This window comes from Larus michahellis, chromosome 5 (genome assembly GCF_964199755.1).
Source record: "Larus michahellis chromosome 5, bLarMic1.1, whole genome shotgun sequence".
Taxonomy (NCBI): Eukaryota; Metazoa; Chordata; class Aves; order Charadriiformes; family Laridae; genus Larus; species Larus michahellis.
Genome location: NC_133900.1, coordinates 45723110 through 45742024, shown reverse-complemented (window position 1 = coordinate 45742024; position 18915 = coordinate 45723110). Strand labels below are relative to the sequence as shown.

Genomic DNA, 18915 nt, shown 5'->3' with positions numbered 1-18915 from the left:
TGGGCAGTGGCAGGGATGGTGGCTCCGTGGGCTGCTGCGGACTTTGCTCCCAGCCCCACATTCTGGTGCAGGAACTCACCAGCTTGGTGGTGCGACAACCACAGGGCTGGTCTTCGGCAGGGGACGAGAGCTGAGTGACAGAAACTTCTTTATTTTACTTCTCTTTTCACTAGCAGAGCTTGCAAAGGGCACCGAGCTCCCGGCCTCACGGAGAAGCCGAGGAGCCTGCACTGCCCTGTGGCGCCGCATCGGTGCCCTGCCCTGCGCCGGACCTGGCCCTGGCTGCCGTAACTCGTGGGGATGCAAGGTCAGGCGGAAACATGCCGAAAGCCATGAGCAGGGAGCCCACCCAGGTCAGGGGGTTCCTCCAGGAGCTCGGGCATCCAGAGGCTGCGCTGAGCTGCAGAGCAAGGGCAGCACCCAGCCGGGCACCCAGCCACGGAGCTGCTGGAGCCAGTTTCCCAACAGAGGAGCTCTGGGATCAGGGGCCAAACAGGCGGGTCTGCTCACCGGAGTGCAAGGGGGAGGAAGCCCACAGGGCACCACCAGCCTCCCGCAGTGCCGCGGCTCCTGCCCAGGGTGGTGGCTGCCCTGCGGAGCAGGGACATGGCACATCGGGAGCCCAGAGGACACAGCCCGGCTATGCTGTCGTGCTGGAGCTGCCATGAGCAGTGGGGACAGTTGTGGGAAATGTGTGGGACATGGCAGGGACCCAGGCAGGACTGCCCGGGAAGGGACCGGGGGGGGGGCTGGCACCCCAGGGGTGCTGGGGCTGTGTGCGGGTGTGCTGCTTTCAATGCTCGCCATCACCCGTGACCTCCCTGGATGCAATGGCCGGGAAGGGCACGGTGGGGCAGATGGGTCTCAGATACCCCGTCTCCTCCTCCTCCTCCTCCTCGCCATGGACAGGGATGCAGAGCCCACGCTTCACGCTGCCGCCCCATCTGATGGTCACGCCGGGGGCCAGCTGAGCAGAGTCCAGCAAGGAGCCGAGCTGCCGGGGCAGGGAGCTGCGGGGCTGTGGGGACCCTGGGGGGCACGGCTGGAGCCGTCGCCCCCCTGCAGCAGCCAGCCCCTGGGACAGCGGTGAGTTGCCCGGCTCCTGTCCCCGGCTGTGCCAGCGGGCACCCCGGGAACACGCCGGTGGCTTGGCCTCTGCACCTGGGTCCAGCACCTCCACCTGGGGCCTGATCCAGCGCTCAGGCCGGCGGCCGGGGCCCAGCCTGGGGACCCCCAGGATGGTGCCAGTCCCCTCTTGCTTCACCCCCACACTGCGCCAGGGCCTCCCTGGCTGAATTGTTTCCACGCTGGTGCAGGAGGGAGGCAACAGCGGTGGCCTGTGGCTGCTGGACCCCACCATGCCTCTCCCCTCCATGTCCCCGTGAGATCCCTGCTCCGGCTGACCCAGGGGCTCAGCAGGGACCCAGGGTGGGCAGGGAGCCGGTGGCCTGGCTGGGCAGAGCAGGGCTGGCCGACGTAGCGGGGGCCAGGCCTGGGGATGTTTTCCCTCAGGGGGCTGGGTAGCGATGACCGCCTTGTCCCGCAGCAGCTCCGGGCGGGATGGCCCTGGCACAGGCAGGACGGTGCTGGTGGTGGTGACCTGGCCAGGACACAGGGGCTGCGTGGGGGGAGCTCCAGGCTCGGCAGTCGCTGGAGGGTCCTGCCTTCCATGCTGGCGTGGGGGCTGTGCACCGGAGACCTGCCCAGGAGGGGACAAAGGGGGACCTGGTGTGGGCCGGGGGTGTCGAGGTGCCTGATGGGGGTGACTTGGTGTGGGCGACACCCCGGCTCCTCAGGGGGTGTTCAGGGGAGGCTGTGCCCTGCCAGGGGCTGTGCAACAGCACCCAGAGGACCCCCCCTCACCGGGACGAGGGTCTCAGTGGATATCCCACAGCACAACCCTTCGCCATGAGGCTGACTCGCCCCAGTCTCACATGCAGGCAACGGGAAAAGCTCGGCCACCTGGGGGCCACGGCATGGTTTTGTGGGCCATCTCACCTCTCCAGGGCATGGGGACAGACGGGTACACAGGACAGGAACGGAGCCCTGCGCCCAGGAGTCTGCAGTGCAGGGCTCGGGTTCCTCGTCCTCCTGCCAGGAGCCATCTCCCTCGGTGTCTGACTCCCCCTCGTCCCGTGCCAGGAAGCGCCACTGGGCGATCTGCAGGAGGGCGTCCCGCGCCTGGCCCACGGTGAAGGGCACGCACTGCAGACAGAGACAGGGCTGAGTCCCCCCCGCCCCGCTCGACACTCTGTGCCCTCCACCCTCTTCCACACCACGGAGCGAGAGCTGCAAGGGACCCACGATCACCCCAGGCACCCAGATCCCCCCCAAAAGCAGGGTCTAGGTGCGCTCACCTGCTGAGCCGCATAGGCTTTGGAGCACTCATCCATCACACGGCCCAAGAGCTCTGCGAGGATGTCCCCAACGTCCTCGTCACTTTGCTCAGCCCTGAGCAGGGAGAGCCATTCCTCCTCAGGCAGGCGCCCAGGGACAATGTCGGCTCGGGCAGCGGTGACAGTGGGTGGCCGGGATCTCTCCCCGCGTGACTTGGAGGTGGCCGCCCGCTCCCGGGGGGTCATTTTCTGCAGGGAGACGTGACAACCCTTGAAGCTCCTGCTTCTCCTGCAGCCTGAGGCAGGGGAACGCCAGAATGGCCCCAGGACCATGCTGTTACTGGGATGGATATAGCCCGAGGTCCCTCTCAGCTTGAGAGGGACCAGAGACAAGATCCCCCTCACACATGACCCCAGAGGTTTCTGCTTTCCCAGGCTACTGGCAGCAACACCGGGGTATGGGGGGAGCGGGGAGATCCTCCGTGTCCCATCCCACGGTGGGGGCATCTCTAACACGGCATCCCGGTGCTACCCATGGCACCCCCCGTGTACTTCAGCTATTCCCAGCATGCCCTGATACACCCCAGTACATCCCAATACACCCCAGCGTGCCCAAATACAAGCCAGCACACACAAATATACCCCTGCACATCCCAGCACGCCCCAGCGTGCCCCAGCTCCTCCCAGTATACCCCAATATAGCCCAGCACACCCCAGTACACCCCAGTACAGCCCAAATCACCCTAATCCACCCCCAGCACACCCCAATGTACCCCAGCTCATCCCAGTACACCCCAGCATACGCCAGTACACCCCAACATACGCCAGTACACTCCAATCCACCCCAATACACCTCAGCATGCCCGAATACACCCCAGCTCATGCCAGCACACCCCAATACACCCCAGCATGCTCCAGTACACCCCAACTCACCACACCCCAGTACACCCCAGCTCCTCACAACTCATCTCAACCCACCCCACCACACCCCAATGTACCCCAACTCATCCCAGCACACCCCAATACACCCCAGGACACCCCAATACACGCCAGCATGACCCAGCACACCCCGGTACACCCCAGCATGCCCCAGCACACCCCAACTCACCACACCCCAGTACACCCCAGCTCCTCACAACCACCCCCCCCGGCTCCCCCGCTCCCCGGCCCGTCCCGGGGTGCCCCCTCGCTCCCCCCGGCCGTAAACCCCCCACTCCCGGCCGTATACTACCCGCCCCCCTACCTCGGCCATCCCCGCGCCGGGGCGGGAGGCGTCCCGGTCTCCACGGCAACGCCGGCCCCGCCCCCGGCGCGGCGCGGCGCCCGTGCGTCATCACGCCGCGACGCCGTCTCCATGGCTGCAGCGGACACCGAGTGAGCGGGGAAGGAGCGGGGATGGCGGGGGTCCCGGGAGGGCGGGATGGGGGCACGGAGGGGCGTCCCTGAAGGGGAATCCAAAGACGGGGAGGAGCCCAAGGACGGGGGGCCCTGGCGGGGGTACGGGGAGGGCGCTGGGGCAGGGGCAGCCTTGGGCCTCTGCTGGGGGGGGCGGTGCGCGGCCGGTGTCCCAGGGGCTGCCCCGGTGTCGTGTCCCTGGAGCTGCCCCGTCTCCCGCAGGATGTACCGCAAGGAGAAGAGCATCCAGCTGAAGAGCAGCAGCGCGGCGCTGTACAACAACCTGAGCGTGCTGCGCCTGCCCGGCCGGCAGCTCGCCTGCTTCAGCGCCGTGCACGGCCCCAGCGTCAACGTGGTCAGCGCCGCCACCGACGGGCTCGGCTTCTCCCACCGCCAGCTGCAGGCGAAGGAGGGCGGGATGGCCGTCAGCACCTCCGTCCTCACCCAGGTAGAGGCAGTGTGCCCGCACCCCTTCTTGGGCCACGGTGTCCTCCGTGCTGGCTTGTACAGCTCAGGCCCTGCCTGACAGAGCCTCCCACGGGGAGAGCGAGCTGGCAGGCTCATTAGTTGCTGTCTTCTTGCTGCCACCTTTCCAACGCCAGGAGGGCTGTGACATGCAGCAGCTGTTTAGACAGCCCTGCTCCCCTAATGGGAAGCAGGCTCCATAGCCTAGGCCATAAGGAGTGCCGTGCTGCCTCCGAAATGGAGCCAGAGTAACGCTGTAAACCGATAAACAGCTCCCAGCATGATTGCAGAGGAGGTGACAGGGAGGGGCAGCTGCATAGAGTGCTGGTGCTGGGTGGAGGGAGCACAGTGCTGGCGGTGGGTTCACCAGGGCCAGTGGGAGCTGGACAGGGGAGTGCAGCATGACAAGGGGCACCCGGGGTTTGCCATGACATTGTCTCTTGGTCTTTGCTTTTGCTTTCTGTGCCCTGATGAGGATGATGCTCACCTCAGCAGGGTGTGTTGGTGTAAGAAGAGGTCTGCACTTTAATGCAAACTTGCTCTAACCTGAGCAGATGAGACCCATTGACCACAAGGCCCAAACGGGAGGAGGCAGTAGAGCTACAGAGAGGGGAGAAAGGGCCTTCCCAGATGAGTGTGCATGGCTGTAGAGCTGCTGGGACAGAAGCAGGAGCCTGCAGTGTCCTAATTACAGGGATGGGGAGAGGGAAGGAGCCTACCAGAAAGGTTTGTGAGACCTTGGAGAGGTCCCTGAGGACAATAGGGAGCCACCTCCTGTAACTCATGAGAGGGGCTGGAAACCCAAACACCTCTGTGGATAAGTTCAGACTGTCCCTCCCCTGGAAGGCAGGGAGAGCTTTTGCCCCATCTTCCCCCTTGCTGGACTTCTACTGAGCTGCCTTTCCTTCCAGGCTGCTTGGTGTGTCCTGCCGTCACGGGTCCTGCTGGTGCTGACCTCTCAGAAAGGGATTCAGGTGAGATGGTTTTCTGCTGAGGGTGAGAAGCGAAGTCACGATGCTGGGAGGATGAGCCTCTTGGGCCTCACCCTGCTGCTTTCTCTCTCCAGATGTATGAGTCCGATGGCTCCATCATGGTTTATTGGCACGCACTGGATGTCACGGAGCATCCTCCAGGTAAATCCTATGGTGGGAGCACAGCGAGGAGCTCCCCAGCCCCTCTGCCTGCTCTCCTTCCCCAGACGTGTGTGATTCCTGTAGTGCAGCTTGATTCCTCGTGGTCTAGAGACCCCCAGCAGCCTTGCTGCTGGGTCTGGTTAGGATTGAGCCAGGACAGTCCTTCAAAGCAGCTTAGCAGAAGGGTCTGGAAGAGGTCATAGTGTCACCCTGTCTCCTTGATCCTGGCTTGACAGGGGCCCGAGGCAGCTGCGAAGGGGCTTGGAAGGGACCCAGTGTGGCAGCTATAGGACTAGCCCTAAAGATGAAACTCGAATGGGCACCCTGGTGCGTCACACTGCTGCACCAGTGTCCCGGTTCCTGAAAACTGCCGCAGGTCATGCCCGGCTCTTGGTTTCCTTTCAGGACAAGCAGTGTTTGCTCGAGGGATTGCTGCAGCTGGCGGACACTTCATCTGCGTGGGTGAGCCAAATCCGGGAGTTTGAGGAAGGATGAGAAGGGAGGGTGGTGCTGAGGGGGGACGTCAGTGGGACCCAGGGATGGTGTAATGACGCGGGATCAGCTGAAGGGGCTGGGTTGGCCTTGGAGCTGCTCTGTGGGAGCATCTGTGCTGAGGAGAGGGGCAGGCCTGCGAGCAGTGTCTATCAGGAGCAGCCTCACGTAGGCAGCAGGTCTCAGGGGGTGCGAGGGGCATGGCTGTAGGCATGGTGAGAGCTGGAGGCTCACTCCCAGGATGGAGAGGAATGAGCCTCAGCTGATGCCTCCTCTGCTCCATCCGCAGGGACATCCTCTGGTCTGGTGCTGGTGTTTGACATCCCCCCTAAAGGGACGAACATCACAGTGAGCGAGATCCTGGAGCAGCACCGCGATGCCATCACCGACATTGCAGCAGAGCTGGGCCAGGCTCCGGTATGTGTGGGGTCAGCGCTCTTGGCAGCCACCTGGGCCAGAGGAGCTGGTGGGGTCCCTGGTGGCGGGTGGATGAGCAGTACGGACTCCAGCTGTTCCCTCAGCCCCACAGCTGTCTCAGGAACGCCTTGCAGGTGTCAGCTCTGGGAAGCTGAGGTTTACACAGGTCCTAGCTGTGGCTGAGCCAATTCCAGGGTGCAGCCCCTCACCCTGGAAGACAGTGCTCTCCGTGGCCATCCCAATCCCTGCTGCAGGCAAGGTCTGGAGAGGCTGTGATGTGGCAGAGCTGCCCCAGAGCTGGCTGCTCTCCACGGTGCAGGAGACTGGAGGGTGGCTTTGCTTTCCCTCCCTTCACCAGGGACATTGGCTTTTGTGGCTGTCTCTGCCTGAAGGGGATCTACCCTGTCAAGCTGGGATACATCTGGGGGAAGAGGTGGCTTGGGATGGCCACTTCCTCAGCCCACACTCCAAAGACCCTGCAGGCCATCCTACTGTGGCTTAGTGTGGCACCTCGAGGCAAGGCAAACTGGAGTCAAGTATAGTTCAGAATTCTGCACTTGAACACTGGTATTTCAGGGCTATTCCCTTTGATTCCCCAGCAGTTGGGAGCAGCCACCCCATCAGTTATTCCACCGTCCCAGTTTCCGTTGGCGTTCAGCCAGTCTCTGCCTTCTTAGCACCTTAGTCTCCATGTTTTTCAGCTGACTCTCAGTCCTGGTTACCCAGGCTCTGGGAACACAAATGCTAAAGCAGAGAGGGGCAACAAAGGTGAAGGAGCTGATCCCCCAACACAGCGTGGCTGTGGGAACGCAGCTCATTCCCAGCCCAGAGTATCCCGTGATCTGTCGGGGTGCGTGCTGGAGCACAGAAGAGCTATTGAAGCTAAAGTCCAGTTGTGGTACAAGAAAAAATGAGCAAAACTGGTCACGAATAAGCCCACTCTAAAATTAAAGTTGCTGCCATTAGAGCAGTGAGTTACTGCAGCAGACCCTCCCTGTGGGAATGCAGCGAGAAGAGGGCACAGAACATGTCCTGCTGGTGTCTCCAGAGCCATCCCAAGGTGCTGGCTGCTGGTACAGGACCTGCTTCTCCTCCCCAGGCCAGGCCCAGGGTGCTGGCGCCCAGGGGGATGAGGAAGCCAAGGGCAGAGCCATGCCTGGGCACTAGCTGAAGGGACAAACCTTTTCCCCTTGCCAGTGGAGGGAGGTAACCGACCCAAGATGTCAGCGCTACCAGTGACCTTTCTCGTGGCAGACGAGATAACTTCACCTGATTACAGAACACAGTCTGGGCCCGGGATGGGTCTTCCTTCAGTTCAGCTCACTCTGGTCAACATCTCTGCAGACACACTAATTGGCTTCTTCATTATTGGCTGCTTCCTTCATAACGAGGACACTTTCTTATACTTTCTCTAATTAGTTACGTTTAACTTTCTCTGCGTTTGGGACTCCCCTGAACAATTAATTGCTTAGAACTGGTTCCCAATTAGCCTGGATATGGAGCTTGTTTACGTGAAAGCTGTTCTGTCATCTACCCCTGTCTGCAGTGACTGTCCTCTAATGCGCCTCTCTTGGACTCTGCACCGTGGTTTGTTAAAGGCTTTCTAGCGAGCGAGAGACGGGGCCTGGCGTGTGAAATCCCAGGTGCCTGTAAGGAGAAGAGTGTCGGGACTTGGGTGTAGAGGGAGGGAATGCAGTAATTCTTCCTAGAAATTTTTTATCCTATGTGTAATTAGCATTGCCAAACACGAACATGTTTAAACTGAAATGCCCATGTGTGATCCCAGCCAAGCCTTGCTTGTTCACAAAACGTGTCAGCAGTTTCTGTGAGCTGTTAAACTTTAAGCTTGTTCTGCTGCGGGCTCTGGCTTTGCTTTGCAGCAACTTTAGCGGCACAGGCAATTGGGGCAGCAAAATCCTTCTGCCTGGTGTGAATCAGCTGCTCACTGCCGGCGGCGGAGCAGGCTGCCCCATGAGTGGTGCCAGGGTGGAGGCTGACCCACCTCTGCTTCACAGGATGGGGCTGGTGACCTGGTGACAGCTGATGACGCTGGGGCCCTGTGTGTCTGGAGCACAGGAGAGGAGTTCACCCTGCTCAGCAAAATCCCGGCCTTTGGGTAAGTCCGGGGGGCAAATGGAATGACACAGTGCGGTCCCATCGACGGGTGGTGTCGGACAACCCTGGTCGGTGTCTCACGAGGGATGGGAGGGTGGCAGGAATGGGACACCCGGCGCCAGCCCCTGGTGTGCGGGTCTGCAGCTGAGAGGGGAGGAGGTGAAACGTGGCCCTATTCCCAGCTGCACCTGCTCCTCCGTGAAGCTGTGGAACGGGGTCGTGGCTGCTGGCTATGGAAACGGGCAGATTCGGCTGTATGAGGCAGCAACAGGCCTCCTGCGTGCCGAGGTCAACGCTCACGCTCGATGGATCTACGCACTGGACCTGGCGCCGGAGACAGGAAAGGTATGGCTGGCTGTGGTAGGGCAACCCGGCCTGTGTGCAGCATCCTGCCCCGGCATCCCACTAGCCTGGAGCATGGCAGCCTGTGGATGGCCAGGCAGGAGCTGCTCCATTGCCCCAGGACACGGTGCTGCCGTCCCCGTGGCGTCCCTCCATCCTCCTGGTCCCACAGCCTCTGTCCCACTCCCTTTGCAGCTGCTGTCGGGCGCAGAGGACTCCTTTGTTCACGTCTGGAAGCTCAGCAGGAACCCGGACACCGACGATGTCGAGGTGAGTCAGGGCAGCGGCAGCCCTCAGTGGGGAGCATATGGCAAATACATGGCACTCCAAGCTGTCGCTGCCCCGTGGGGCCGTGGCACAGGTGCTGCTCTGTCCTGCAGCCTCCAGTGAGGCACCATGGCCACAGAGAGGGGCTTGCTGCTCGGTGGAAGCCCAGCTGGGCCCAGTCTTAGCCGCCATGGGGCGGCACAGCTGTCCTCCTTCCTCCTGCTTGTGATCCCCGGTCCTGTCCTGGACTGGTGGAGGTACAAGCCGGGAAGGCTGCTCTGTCTGACCAGGATATGGTTCCTGTGCTCCTGAAATGGCAAGCTCGAGCCATGGCCCACTGGCCCAGCCACATGCCCATGGTCCCTTGCCTGCCTATTGCCCTAAGGTAATGCCTCTACAGGCGGGCAGGGACCCGAGGCAGGTCCTTGGGCTTCTGGCTGTGGTGGGTTGTACTTTACTCAGCCTGTGCCACCATTCTGGCTCTTCTCCCCGCTGCAGATCGAGCACTGCCACGGTGAGTGTGTGACCGACACCCAGGTCTGCGGTGCCCGCTTCTGTGACCCCGAGGGAAACTCCTTCGCCGTGACCGGCTACGACCTGAACGAGATCTTCCGCTACGGCCGGGTGTAGGCTGCAAGCCGTGAGGTCTGTCCAGGGGCAGGGCTGAGGCCACGCAGGGAGAGCCGGGCTACCCCTGCACCACAGTGCATCGGCACCAAGCCACCGTAAGCAAAGGGGGTTCAGCACAGCCCCCCCGACTTCTGCTCCATGGGGCCTGTTGGCAGCGACACAGGGCTGTATCCCCAACAGGGTGGAAATCTGTGTGAAGGTGGAGCTGAGCCAGGATCCCCTCACTCCCAAAGCAAACCTGCCCTCAGCGTGGCACATCCGTGCACAGGGAACATGGGCTTGGAGCTGCTCTGGCTACACAGGACCCGACTCCGCAGCCCTGCGGGTCCCTGGGCCAGGTGCTGTCCTCCCACCCGCCCCCCCAGCCCTTCCTGGAGGGAAGGAGGCAGCAGAGGCAGCGTGGCTGGGAACAGAACCGGCTCCCCTCTTCCCAGCGGCAGCTCTGGTTCAGACGGGAGAGGTTCCAGGGCGAACCTGTGTTACACGCTGCTCCGGCCAGGAGAGCCTCAGGAGTTGGTCCCAGCCGGTGTGGCGGCGCCTCGTGGGTGCAGCACCCATGGAGCCACCCTACCCTGGGGCAGCAGAGTTACCTGGGAGGAGGAGAGGAGCCTCTTCCCCAGGGAGCCGTGGGGACACACAGGTCCCCGTGGGACCTAGCATCCCCAAGGCTGCTGGCCAGATGTGTGGGGCCACAGCTGTGCTCCTGGGCTGGAAAAGGCAGAGGCAGCTGCACTGTGCTCTCTGCCAAGGATAGTCCCCCAGGTCACTGCAGCAGAGCCACGCTGCTGCCATGTTGTCCCCCTGTTCTCGCCCTGCGCCCCTCCTCAGCTGGCTTTCACACTACCTCCTGCCCAGACCAGCTCTGCTGGAGCAGATGCTGTGCCTGGGCTTCCCCCTGGCTCTGCCTTGGCCCCTTCCCCCAGGGGCTGCCCTGCCCCAGCCCTCCTGTCCCCATCCCTTCCCGCAGCCAGGAGCTGATGTGTCCCCAGGGATGAGCTCGGCCTCTGGCTCCGCTCCGAGGGCCCTGCGGGACCAGGGGTGCACAGAGGGCCCCAGCCCTGTGCCATAGGGTGAGCTCAGCGCAGGACAGGCCCTGGGGGAAGGGAGGAGAGATGCTGGCCAGGGGGCTTCCCCCACTCCCAGCCCCTCCTGCTACACTGGGGCAAAGGCTGCAGCCAGGGATCCAGCTCCCCCTCTGCTGCCCAACCCCAAGCTATGGGGCACAGACCCACCTCCACCTTGTGTGCCCCACTATCATTCCCCCCCTCAAAACATATCCCCCCTATGAGCTAGGGCCCCTGCTCCCCGCCACGTAAGCGTCAGTCACCCCATGCTATACCCCCGCCACGTGCTATATCTCCCCCCTCAGCTGTGGGTCAGGACCCCACACTCCTGTTTCCCACCCTCATCGGCCGTGTACTCCCCACCCCACCCATGATAAAAACACCTGAATGAAGCCCCACCCTGTGTTGCTCCTTACTGCGCGGTGGCGGGGAGGGGGGGTTAATGGCTGAGCACCATGGGCTGGGGGGGGAGAAGAGCAGAGTCCAGGCCCGTTACAAAAGGCTTTATTAAAGGTTAAAACAGCCGATGCTGAGAGGCATGGGCAGTCCCCCTCACAGTGCTGGGGCAGCTGGGGGGGGCCCTGGGGGCAGGGAGGGGGGCCCGAGGGCCGGTGTGCTCATGGGATGGGGGTAAAAAAGTGTAAAAACAGTTGTGCAGTTCAGCCCGGGGACCCCGGGACCCCCAGGCCGGGGACGATAGCCCTCAAACACCGGGACACAGCCCGTAGCCCTGCAGGGGCACGTCCAAGGCACAGAGATGAGCTTGCGGGGGGGGGGCAGGCTGCCCTCCCCCCAGGCAGGAGCAGCTCCTACAGCCATACAAGCACCCAGGGACCCCCACGCCCACCCCACCCTCCTGCCCTGCACCCCACTCACAGCTTGGCCCCCCACCCGCCTCTGTTGGAGAGGGGGGAAATACAGCACCAGAGAGCCCTTCCCGGGGGAGCACCCGGCACGGGGTGGGGGAGTCCCCAGGAGGAGGACGAGGCCGGCAGAGCCCCCCCCCAGCTCCTTGCCTGCCCCCAGCCCCACAATACTGCTCGGTCAGAGGTAGCACCAGCGTTGGCCGGGGCGGAGGGGGCCCTGCCGGCACAGCACGGCTCGGCATGGCCGGCCCCGCTCCCGCGCCGGGGAAAGGCACGGTGGGACAGCGGGGAGGACAGGCCGTGACCCAGCGAGCGACGTCCGGCAGCGCCTGTAAACAAGCCGGGGTTGAGGGGGTGTAAACGGGCCGCAGCCGGGGGGGAGGCAGCCCTTGGCAGGGAGAGGGGCCAAGCAGGCGGCCCCCAGCCCAGCCGTACCCCCCCAGCTCAGGAGACGTGGGGCGATGGCCGCCAGAAGCACCACTTGCTGCGGGTGTGCTGCTTGCGCTGCAGCTGCTCCTCCCGCTCCCGCTCCTTCTTGGAGCGCAGGTACAGGTCCTCCTCCTTCAGGTACCAGACCGGCGGCCAGCGGTGCCGCTCAAAGTGCGCCTGGTTCTCTGCGGGGACACGGCATCAGAGCCTGTCACGGCACCCCCACCGCGTCCCGTGTCCCTGCCCTCATCCCCCCAGCCCCGTACCTGGGGACATGAACTTCATCTCCCGGGGGAAGCGGCGGCAGACGCTGTTGTAGTTGGTGCAGATGTAGTGCAGGCACCATGCGGCCAGCTGCCGGGCGTTGTGGAACTGTGGGCAGAGCGGTGCATGGCAGTGTCATGTCCCCCCCCGGACAAACACACCCCACCACCGACACCCCCCAGCCCCGCCACCGCCTGCCCCGTGGGGATCTGTGGGTCCCCCCTCCCCTCCAGCCGCAGGGCTCACACCCCCCACCTACCTGCGTCATCTCCAGGTAGATGATGACCTGCTCATCGATCTCCACCCGCTGCATGAAGGCTCGCAGCAGCTCGTCCACAGCGTACTGCTCTGGGGGGGGGGACATGACACGGGGGACATCAGTGCCCTGGGGCGGGGGGGGCTGCGCACGCTGGGGACGTGCACCCCGGCAAGCCGGGCTGCGCCCCAGGGGTAAGCCGTGCTCCTCCGGCTCTTACATAAGCACCCCGTTAATAACTCACTGGGGACACATCGATCCCCATCCCCGCAGTGACGTAATCGTATTGACAGGTGACGTCAACAGGGGCTGGGGGAGGGCGGGGTGGGGGCAGCTGGGCCTCACCTGTGAGCGCCTGCAGCCGGGGCAGGCAGAGGCGGTTGGTGAGGATGAGGAGCTCCATGGCATCCAGGTCGGGCGTGGGGGTGAAGACGCCGGTGTAGAGGAAGTCGAGGACGGCGCGCAGGCAGGCACAGTTGGTGCCGGGCAGGGAGACCTGCAGGACAGGGGGTGTTGGGTGTAGCGGGGGGGGCCGGCACACAGAGCCTGCGGGAGAACCGACTGTGCCCGGCCACCGGCAGCGCCTGCCCTGGCACAGCCCTCCCGCCCCACACGGCTCCCCGCTTTCTCTCCAGCAAGAAGAGGGAAAGCAGGACTCATGCGTGCCAAGCCCAGGGGGTCCGAGCCAGCTGGGCAGAGCTGGCGCTGCCAAGGGACTCCCATTCTCCCAGCAGTCTCATGGCACAGCGTCGGGGACACCCCTCCCACCGTCACCGTCCCTGTCCCCCTCCTGTAGCCCCTCACCTCGGCAGCGTAGCTCTCCCGGAAAGCCCCCCGGAACATAGCCATCATCCAGTCGCAGCCGGCGATGAGCAGGGGCTTGTGTGCCGGCACAGCCCCGTCGTCCACGCGGAAAACCACATCTGGAACGGCAAGGGGATGGCCTCAGTGTGGGGACAGGCGCCCCTCGGCCACCCCAGCCCCTGTCACGGCTGGTCCAGGGACACACACCCCAGGCACCACCTGCAGCCCCCCCCATGGCTGACCCATGCCAGGGAGCGTGTCACTGCCACATGGCTGCCAGGGACATCACGGGAAAGGGATGAGGGGTCTGGGACCCCAGAGCACAATGGTCTCAGTGGTGGGAGGGGGATTACAGTGTCTGGGACTCTGGGTACCCACAGGACACCGTGGGAGCCAGGACTCCTGGCTGGAGGGGGAGGAAGGAACTGGGTGATGTCCCCAGCCCGGGCAGCCCCTGTGACCCTCCCTCTGCCCCCATCCCAAGCCAGGAACCACCCTACCTGCGAAGACCCCCTTCCCCAGGCACTCCTTGATGCGGTTGGCACGGCGGACATGGAAGGCCTTGGTGATCTCCTGGTTCATGAAGCTCTCCTTGTTGAGCACGTTGGCCACCATCATGCGCAGGTCGAAGACCTCCAGCAGCTCAGCAATGGTGGCCACCTGCATGAGGTCGTTGCGGGCCTGGTCCAGCCGCCCGGTGTAGAGGTACTCCAGCACGGCACGGAAGGGCTCCGCTTGCACCCGCTGGTCCATGCACACCACTGCCATCCGCTTCTCCCGCCCAGCCACCGGGTCAGCCACCAGCTCCCAGCGCATGCTGACAAAGCCGCGGCCCCAGGCCGACAGGTCACGGCTGCCACCACCACTGGGCACCGCGCCGTCCCCCGCCACCGGCCGCAGGGTGTCATCGCTCTGGGAAGTCCGCAGCGGGGTGTGCGCCCCCTCGGCCAGGACCCCCCGCTCCCCGTCCAGGCTCTTGGTGCGGGCAGCTGGTTCCTTGGACCCCCCCCGCGGCCCCTCCAGGGTGAAGAGGTCGTAGAACTTGGAGCAGGAGGTGGCCAGGTAGACGCGGTGGGCGAAGACCCGCTGACCGCCCTGCAGCTGGAAGACGACATCGGCGCAGAGCGGGGTGCAGAAGAGGGCGGCGGGGCCCCAGCTGCGGCTGGCCGGCGGGTCGGGGATCTGGATGACGGGTGGTGGGGGCTTGGGGGGCAGGAAGGGTGCCTGCAGCAGCGGCCGCTGCATCTTCTTCAGGTGGGACTTCCAGAACTGGAGGTGCCGGCGGGAGATGAGGGCGGCCCGGATGGCGTTGTCAAAGACGTCCTTGATGCCGAACTGGGCCACCACGCTGGTCTCGTAGTAGGGCACACCCAGCTCCTTGGCCACCTCGTGGCCCCGCTCCGGGGGCAGGATGTCCGTGGGCTTGATGGGCCTGGGGGGGACAGAGCAGGGCCATGTCACCATGCGGAGGGGCCCGGTCTCCAGCCAGCCCCCTGGTCCCACCACCCCCCAACCACCCAGAACAGCAGCCTCACTTGGCCAAGGGGCGGCGGGCTCGGTTGACAGCCTCCAGGTCGGCGTAGCGCAGGTCCAGCTGGCAGCCCACCAGCACGATGGGCGTCCGGGGACAGAAGTGTTTGATCTCAGGGTACCACATCGTCTTTACGTGGCGCAGGGAGTTGGGGTTTGCCAGCGAGAAGCAGAGCACAACCACATCCGACCTGCGGCCGGGAGGAGGAAGAGGAGGAGGAGGAGGGTGAGGGCAGCCCTGCCCCTGCGTGACTTGCTGTCACTCTGTGTCCCCAGGCCACCCCCTGCACCTCCTCTGGCTCAAGAAACAGTACTGAGGTCCCATCCCTGTCCAGGGACACCCATCGCTGGAGCCAGCTGCCCCCACTCCAGGACCCCACACCCCCACCCCTCTGCCCCACGGCCATGGGGAGCCCCACGGCCACGCACAGGGGCAGCTGGGACTAGGGAGGCAGCTGAGGGTTCTGAGTCACCATGGTCAGCCAAGCAAAGGGCTGCCCCGGCTTGGGTACAGCACAGGACTGTCTCAGCACGGCATGGGGCTTGTGCTGGCCCCAGAAACACCCCACAGAGTGCTGGGGCAGTGGCCGAGCACAAGTGGGTGCAAGGAGAAGCCCACAGAGAGCGACTGGGTGAGGGCTGGAGTAGGTGCCAGCCACCGGCATGGACAGGGCTGCAGGGACCCTGCCCGGCCACCCCAAACCCCTTCCCAGCACCCGGCGTGGGGCTGTCGCGCTGTCCCCATCATCCCAGCCCTGCGCCGGCACTGCCAGTGGCTCAGGGGAGCTTCCCTGGGCAAGGTGACAGGGGACGTGCGGGAGGTGCCAGCAGCGCCCAGGTCCCCACCACCCCCGGCGCCTTATAAGGCGGCCGGGAGCAGCCACGTGTCCCCAGACCTGGTTTGTTTTTAGTCTGCGCCTTGCCGAGACGTGACCAGGAGGCGCGTTTGGAGACGGGCCCGTGTCAGGGACCAAGATAGACGCCACCCGCCGCCTCCCGCGGGCCCCCGGCCAGCACAGGAGCTGCCGGTCACCCACAGGCGATGCCAGCCAGGGCCGGGACGTGGCACCCACCACCCTGCAGGGTGGGAACCAGCAGCCTCGGTGGGGCGGGCAGCACCAAGCACCTTGGGCTGCCCAGGAAGGGGCAGCCCTCCATATCCCCCAGCGAGGGGTGCCCCCAGCCTGTGGGGCCACTGTGGCCCCTGGCCCCGGAGCAGTGTTGAGGGGAGATTAGAGCGCACCGAGCCGCGCTGGCACAGTGCAGCGGGTGATAAGAGCCCGGACGTGTCAGCGGCCACGGGGAACAGGGGTGTTTACAGCCCAGGGAGCAGGGGGGGCCAGAGGGCCAGTGACCGCTCGGCCACAGCCCGGAGGCTTCTCCCACTGCCGTGCCAGCAGCCCCCACGGAGGGACCCAGCCCTGAGGACCCTCTGTGGGGTGACTTATCGAGCTGAAAGGGCCCCTGGCTCTGCCCCACGGCATAGGGGGCTCAGCCCCTGCAGGGATGGGACCCTCACCCAGGGTCTGCCCCCCCCCCCCAGCCCCCAGGGAGGTGGGGGCCTCAGGCACCCCAATCAGCACCCCAGAGCCTCCCCCTACCCCAAAAGGCAGCCCTGGCATGGGTGGTGCCGGGTCCTCCCAGGAAGCCATGAGCACCCGGGGCAGGGGGCTGTTGGGGCGCACAGCCCCGCTGCTGCCCGAGCTGAAGCCATGATGCCCCCAGGGTGCCGAAAGCAGCCCCCCCAGCTGGGGGGGTGGGGGCACTCACAGCCCCCCCCGAGGGTTTGGGGTGCCAGAGCTGCTCTCTGGGCGCTGGCAAGAGCCCAAAGGGCCCCTTCGGCTCCATGTCCCCCAGGACGGGCAGGGCTGGGGCAGGGCTATGGGGTGGGGGTGCCAGTGGCAGATCGGGGTGACAATGGTGGGTGGGGGTGCCGGTGACAGGGATCAGGGTGCCAGAGGCGGGTCGGGGTGTCAATTACAGGGACTGGGGTGCCGGTGGCAGGGCTCGGGGTGCCGGTGAAGGGAGTCGGGGCACCCGCGGTCCCACCTGCCGTAGGCGAAGCGCCGGTCCTTGTGGTGGTCCCCGAAGGTGTCCCAGAGGCGGAGAGAGACGCTGACCTCGTCCACCACATCCCGGGAGCGCTCCAGCACCTGCCCGGACAAGGCAGCGCCGCCGTCACCGCCCCGGTCCCGACCCCCCCAGAGCCGCCCCCCGCCCCCGGGCACCCCCCGGAGCGCTCCACAGCCGCCGGCCCCGGCGACCCCCGCTCAGGCTGCTCGGCGCTCCCGCCCCCCCCTCCCCTCCCCCCCGGTGCCTGCCGCCCCCCCCGGTGCCGCCGGTGCCCCGCACCTCCTGGCAGACGCGGTACTGGTCGATGGCCCATACGGTGGGGACGTGCGTGGCCAGCAGCTGGTACTGGCTGAGCGTGGCGTTGCAGGCGCGGGCGCAGATCAGCCGCGTCTTCCCCACCGCGTTGTCGCCCACCACCACGCACTTGATGGTCTCGACGTTGGGGCGCTCGTAGTCCACGTCCAGGTCCATCGGCGCCGGCGGCGACACCGGGGGCACCGGCGTGGACACCGGGCACCGGCGGGGACACACCGGGCCCCCGGGCAGCGGCCCCGCAGGGAGCGGCCGCGCTCAGCGCCGCCCCCCGCCCATGCCCGCTCCGCCGCCGCCGCCGCCGCCCGGGCCCGTTACCCCGCCCGCCCCGCCCCGCCGCCAATCCGCGCCCGTCCCGCCGCCCCGCCCCGCCCCGCCGGCACCGCCCCGCCGCCCCGCCCGCCAATCCGCGACCGCGCCGCCGGCCTCGCCCCGCCCCGCCCCGCCACCCCCCCGCCAATCCGCGCCCGCCCCGCCGCGGCCCCGCCCGCGCGCGGACAAAGGAGCGCCGCCAGGGGGCGCCGCGCGCCACGTGACCGGGCCCCCACCCCCCCTCCACCACCACCCTACCCCACCCCTCGCGGCCGGCCGCGCGCGGAGGCCACGCCCCTCGGGAGGGGCGGGGTCTCTGGGACACGCCTCTCTTCCGCGCCCCGCCCACCCCCGACGGGGACGGGGCGGGGGGGAACGGGGGGACCGGGAGCGGGGAGCGGGGTGGGCAGGGACCGGCGGCACCGGGGACACCGGCGACACCGGCGACACCAGCGGCACCAGTGACACCAGTGACAGCTGTGACACCAGCGGCACCAGCAACCCCAGTGACACCAGCGACAACTGTGACACCAGCGACAGCTGTGACACCGTTCACCCCCCGCAGACCGGACTACCGGCGCAGCCAGCGCCCGCCTCTCACTCACCACGGTGACGCCAGGGACACCAGTGCACACCAGTATGAACCACCAGTACCAGTACGCGCGGGTGAAAACAGTGACATCAGAGCGCTCCAGTACTAACCAGTGACACCAGTAGCACCGTCAGCCTGCGGCACTGCCCCATGTCCCCCAGCCCTGCCCCATGTCCCCAGCACTGCCCTGTACCCCCCGGCACTGCCCCACGTCCCCAGCCCTGTGTCCCCCAGCACTGCCCCATGTCCCCAGCCCTCCCCTGTGTCCCCCAGCACTGCTCCCAGCCCCATGGCCCCACGCCCAGGTCCCAGGGCAGGAGCGGGCTGTGCCCACCGTGGGTCCCATCCTGTCCCCCCCCCCCACCCCGTGACATGCTGCCAGGTCCCAGGACTCCCCCCACACCCACTGCGCCAGCACTGTGTCCCCACCCCTGGCACACCAGCACCCGTGGCCCTCCTCTGGGACCCCCAGGACCCCCATGGAGGGTGGCATGTGGCACCTGGCCCTGGGCTGGGGACGTCCCCGGGCCCCCCCTGCCCACCCTGGGCAGGGGGGGCCCGGGGACGTCCCCAGCCCCAAGGCCCCATTTTCCAGCTGCTGCAAATATTTTCCCTCTCTGGGGCTTTGGGATTTGGAGGCCGCGGTGACCAAATAAGGGAACGGGCCGAGCGCGGCTCCGCCGGGACAGGGCAGCTGGCGCCCGACGGGGGACGGGGGGACGGGACCCCCCCCCCCCCACGCCAGCCCCAGCCCGAGCTGAGCATCCTGCATCCCTCTCCCGTATCCTGCCCGCAGTCCCGGGTGCTGCTCCCCTGGGACA

The 18915-nt window shown here is 65.9% G+C and overlaps 3 protein-coding genes across 4 annotated transcripts; 1 reads left to right on the top strand and 2 right to left on the bottom strand.

The window, feature by feature from the left end:
• Positions 1–134: 134 nt before the first annotated feature.
• On the bottom strand, positions 135–3599 carry C5H2orf81 (chromosome 5 C2orf81 homolog). Its single transcript, XM_074589088.1, has 4 exons — positions 3580–3599; positions 2358–2585; positions 1999–2205; positions 135–1699 (listed from the first exon to the last, which is right to left on the bottom strand). The coding sequence occupies exons 1-4, from the start codon at positions 3586–3588 to the stop codon at positions 794–796; spliced, it is 1350 nt and encodes a 449-aa protein (XP_074445189.1). The 5' UTR covers positions 3589–3599; the 3' UTR covers positions 135–793.
• Positions 3600–3654: 55 nt separating this feature from the next.
• WDR54 (WD repeat domain 54) lies at positions 3655–11053 on the top strand. 2 transcript variants are annotated; one of them, XR_012587004.1, is made up of 11 exons: positions 3655–3710; positions 3954–4179; positions 5108–5170; positions 5263–5329; positions 5735–5791; positions 6111–6238; positions 8254–8354; positions 8536–8698; positions 8891–8965; positions 9461–9687; positions 9773–11053. XR_012587004.1 is itself a non-coding variant. In XM_074587054.1 (10 exons), the coding sequence occupies exons 1-10, from the start codon at positions 3691–3693 to the stop codon at positions 9590–9592; spliced, it is 1032 nt and encodes a 343-aa protein (XP_074443155.1). In that variant the 5' UTR covers positions 3655–3690; the 3' UTR covers positions 9593–11053. The 2 variants fall into 2 exon arrangements, 1 of the variants encoding a protein (XP_074443155.1); XM_074587054.1 differs by having other exon boundaries at positions 9461–11053.
• A 91-nt stretch (positions 11054–11144) lies between these two features.
• On the bottom strand, positions 11145–17490 carry LOC141743280 (rho-related BTB domain-containing protein 2-like). Its single transcript, XM_074587053.1, has 9 exons — positions 17158–17490; positions 16855–16958; positions 14811–14996; positions 13776–14707; positions 13276–13394; positions 12817–12967; positions 12475–12563; positions 12218–12323; positions 11145–12136 (listed from the first exon to the last, which is right to left on the bottom strand). The coding sequence occupies exons 1-9, from the start codon at positions 17347–17349 to the stop codon at positions 11967–11969; spliced, it is 2049 nt and encodes a 682-aa protein (XP_074443154.1). The 5' UTR covers positions 17350–17490; the 3' UTR covers positions 11145–11966.
• Between the last annotated feature and the right edge of the window lie 1425 nt (positions 17491–18915).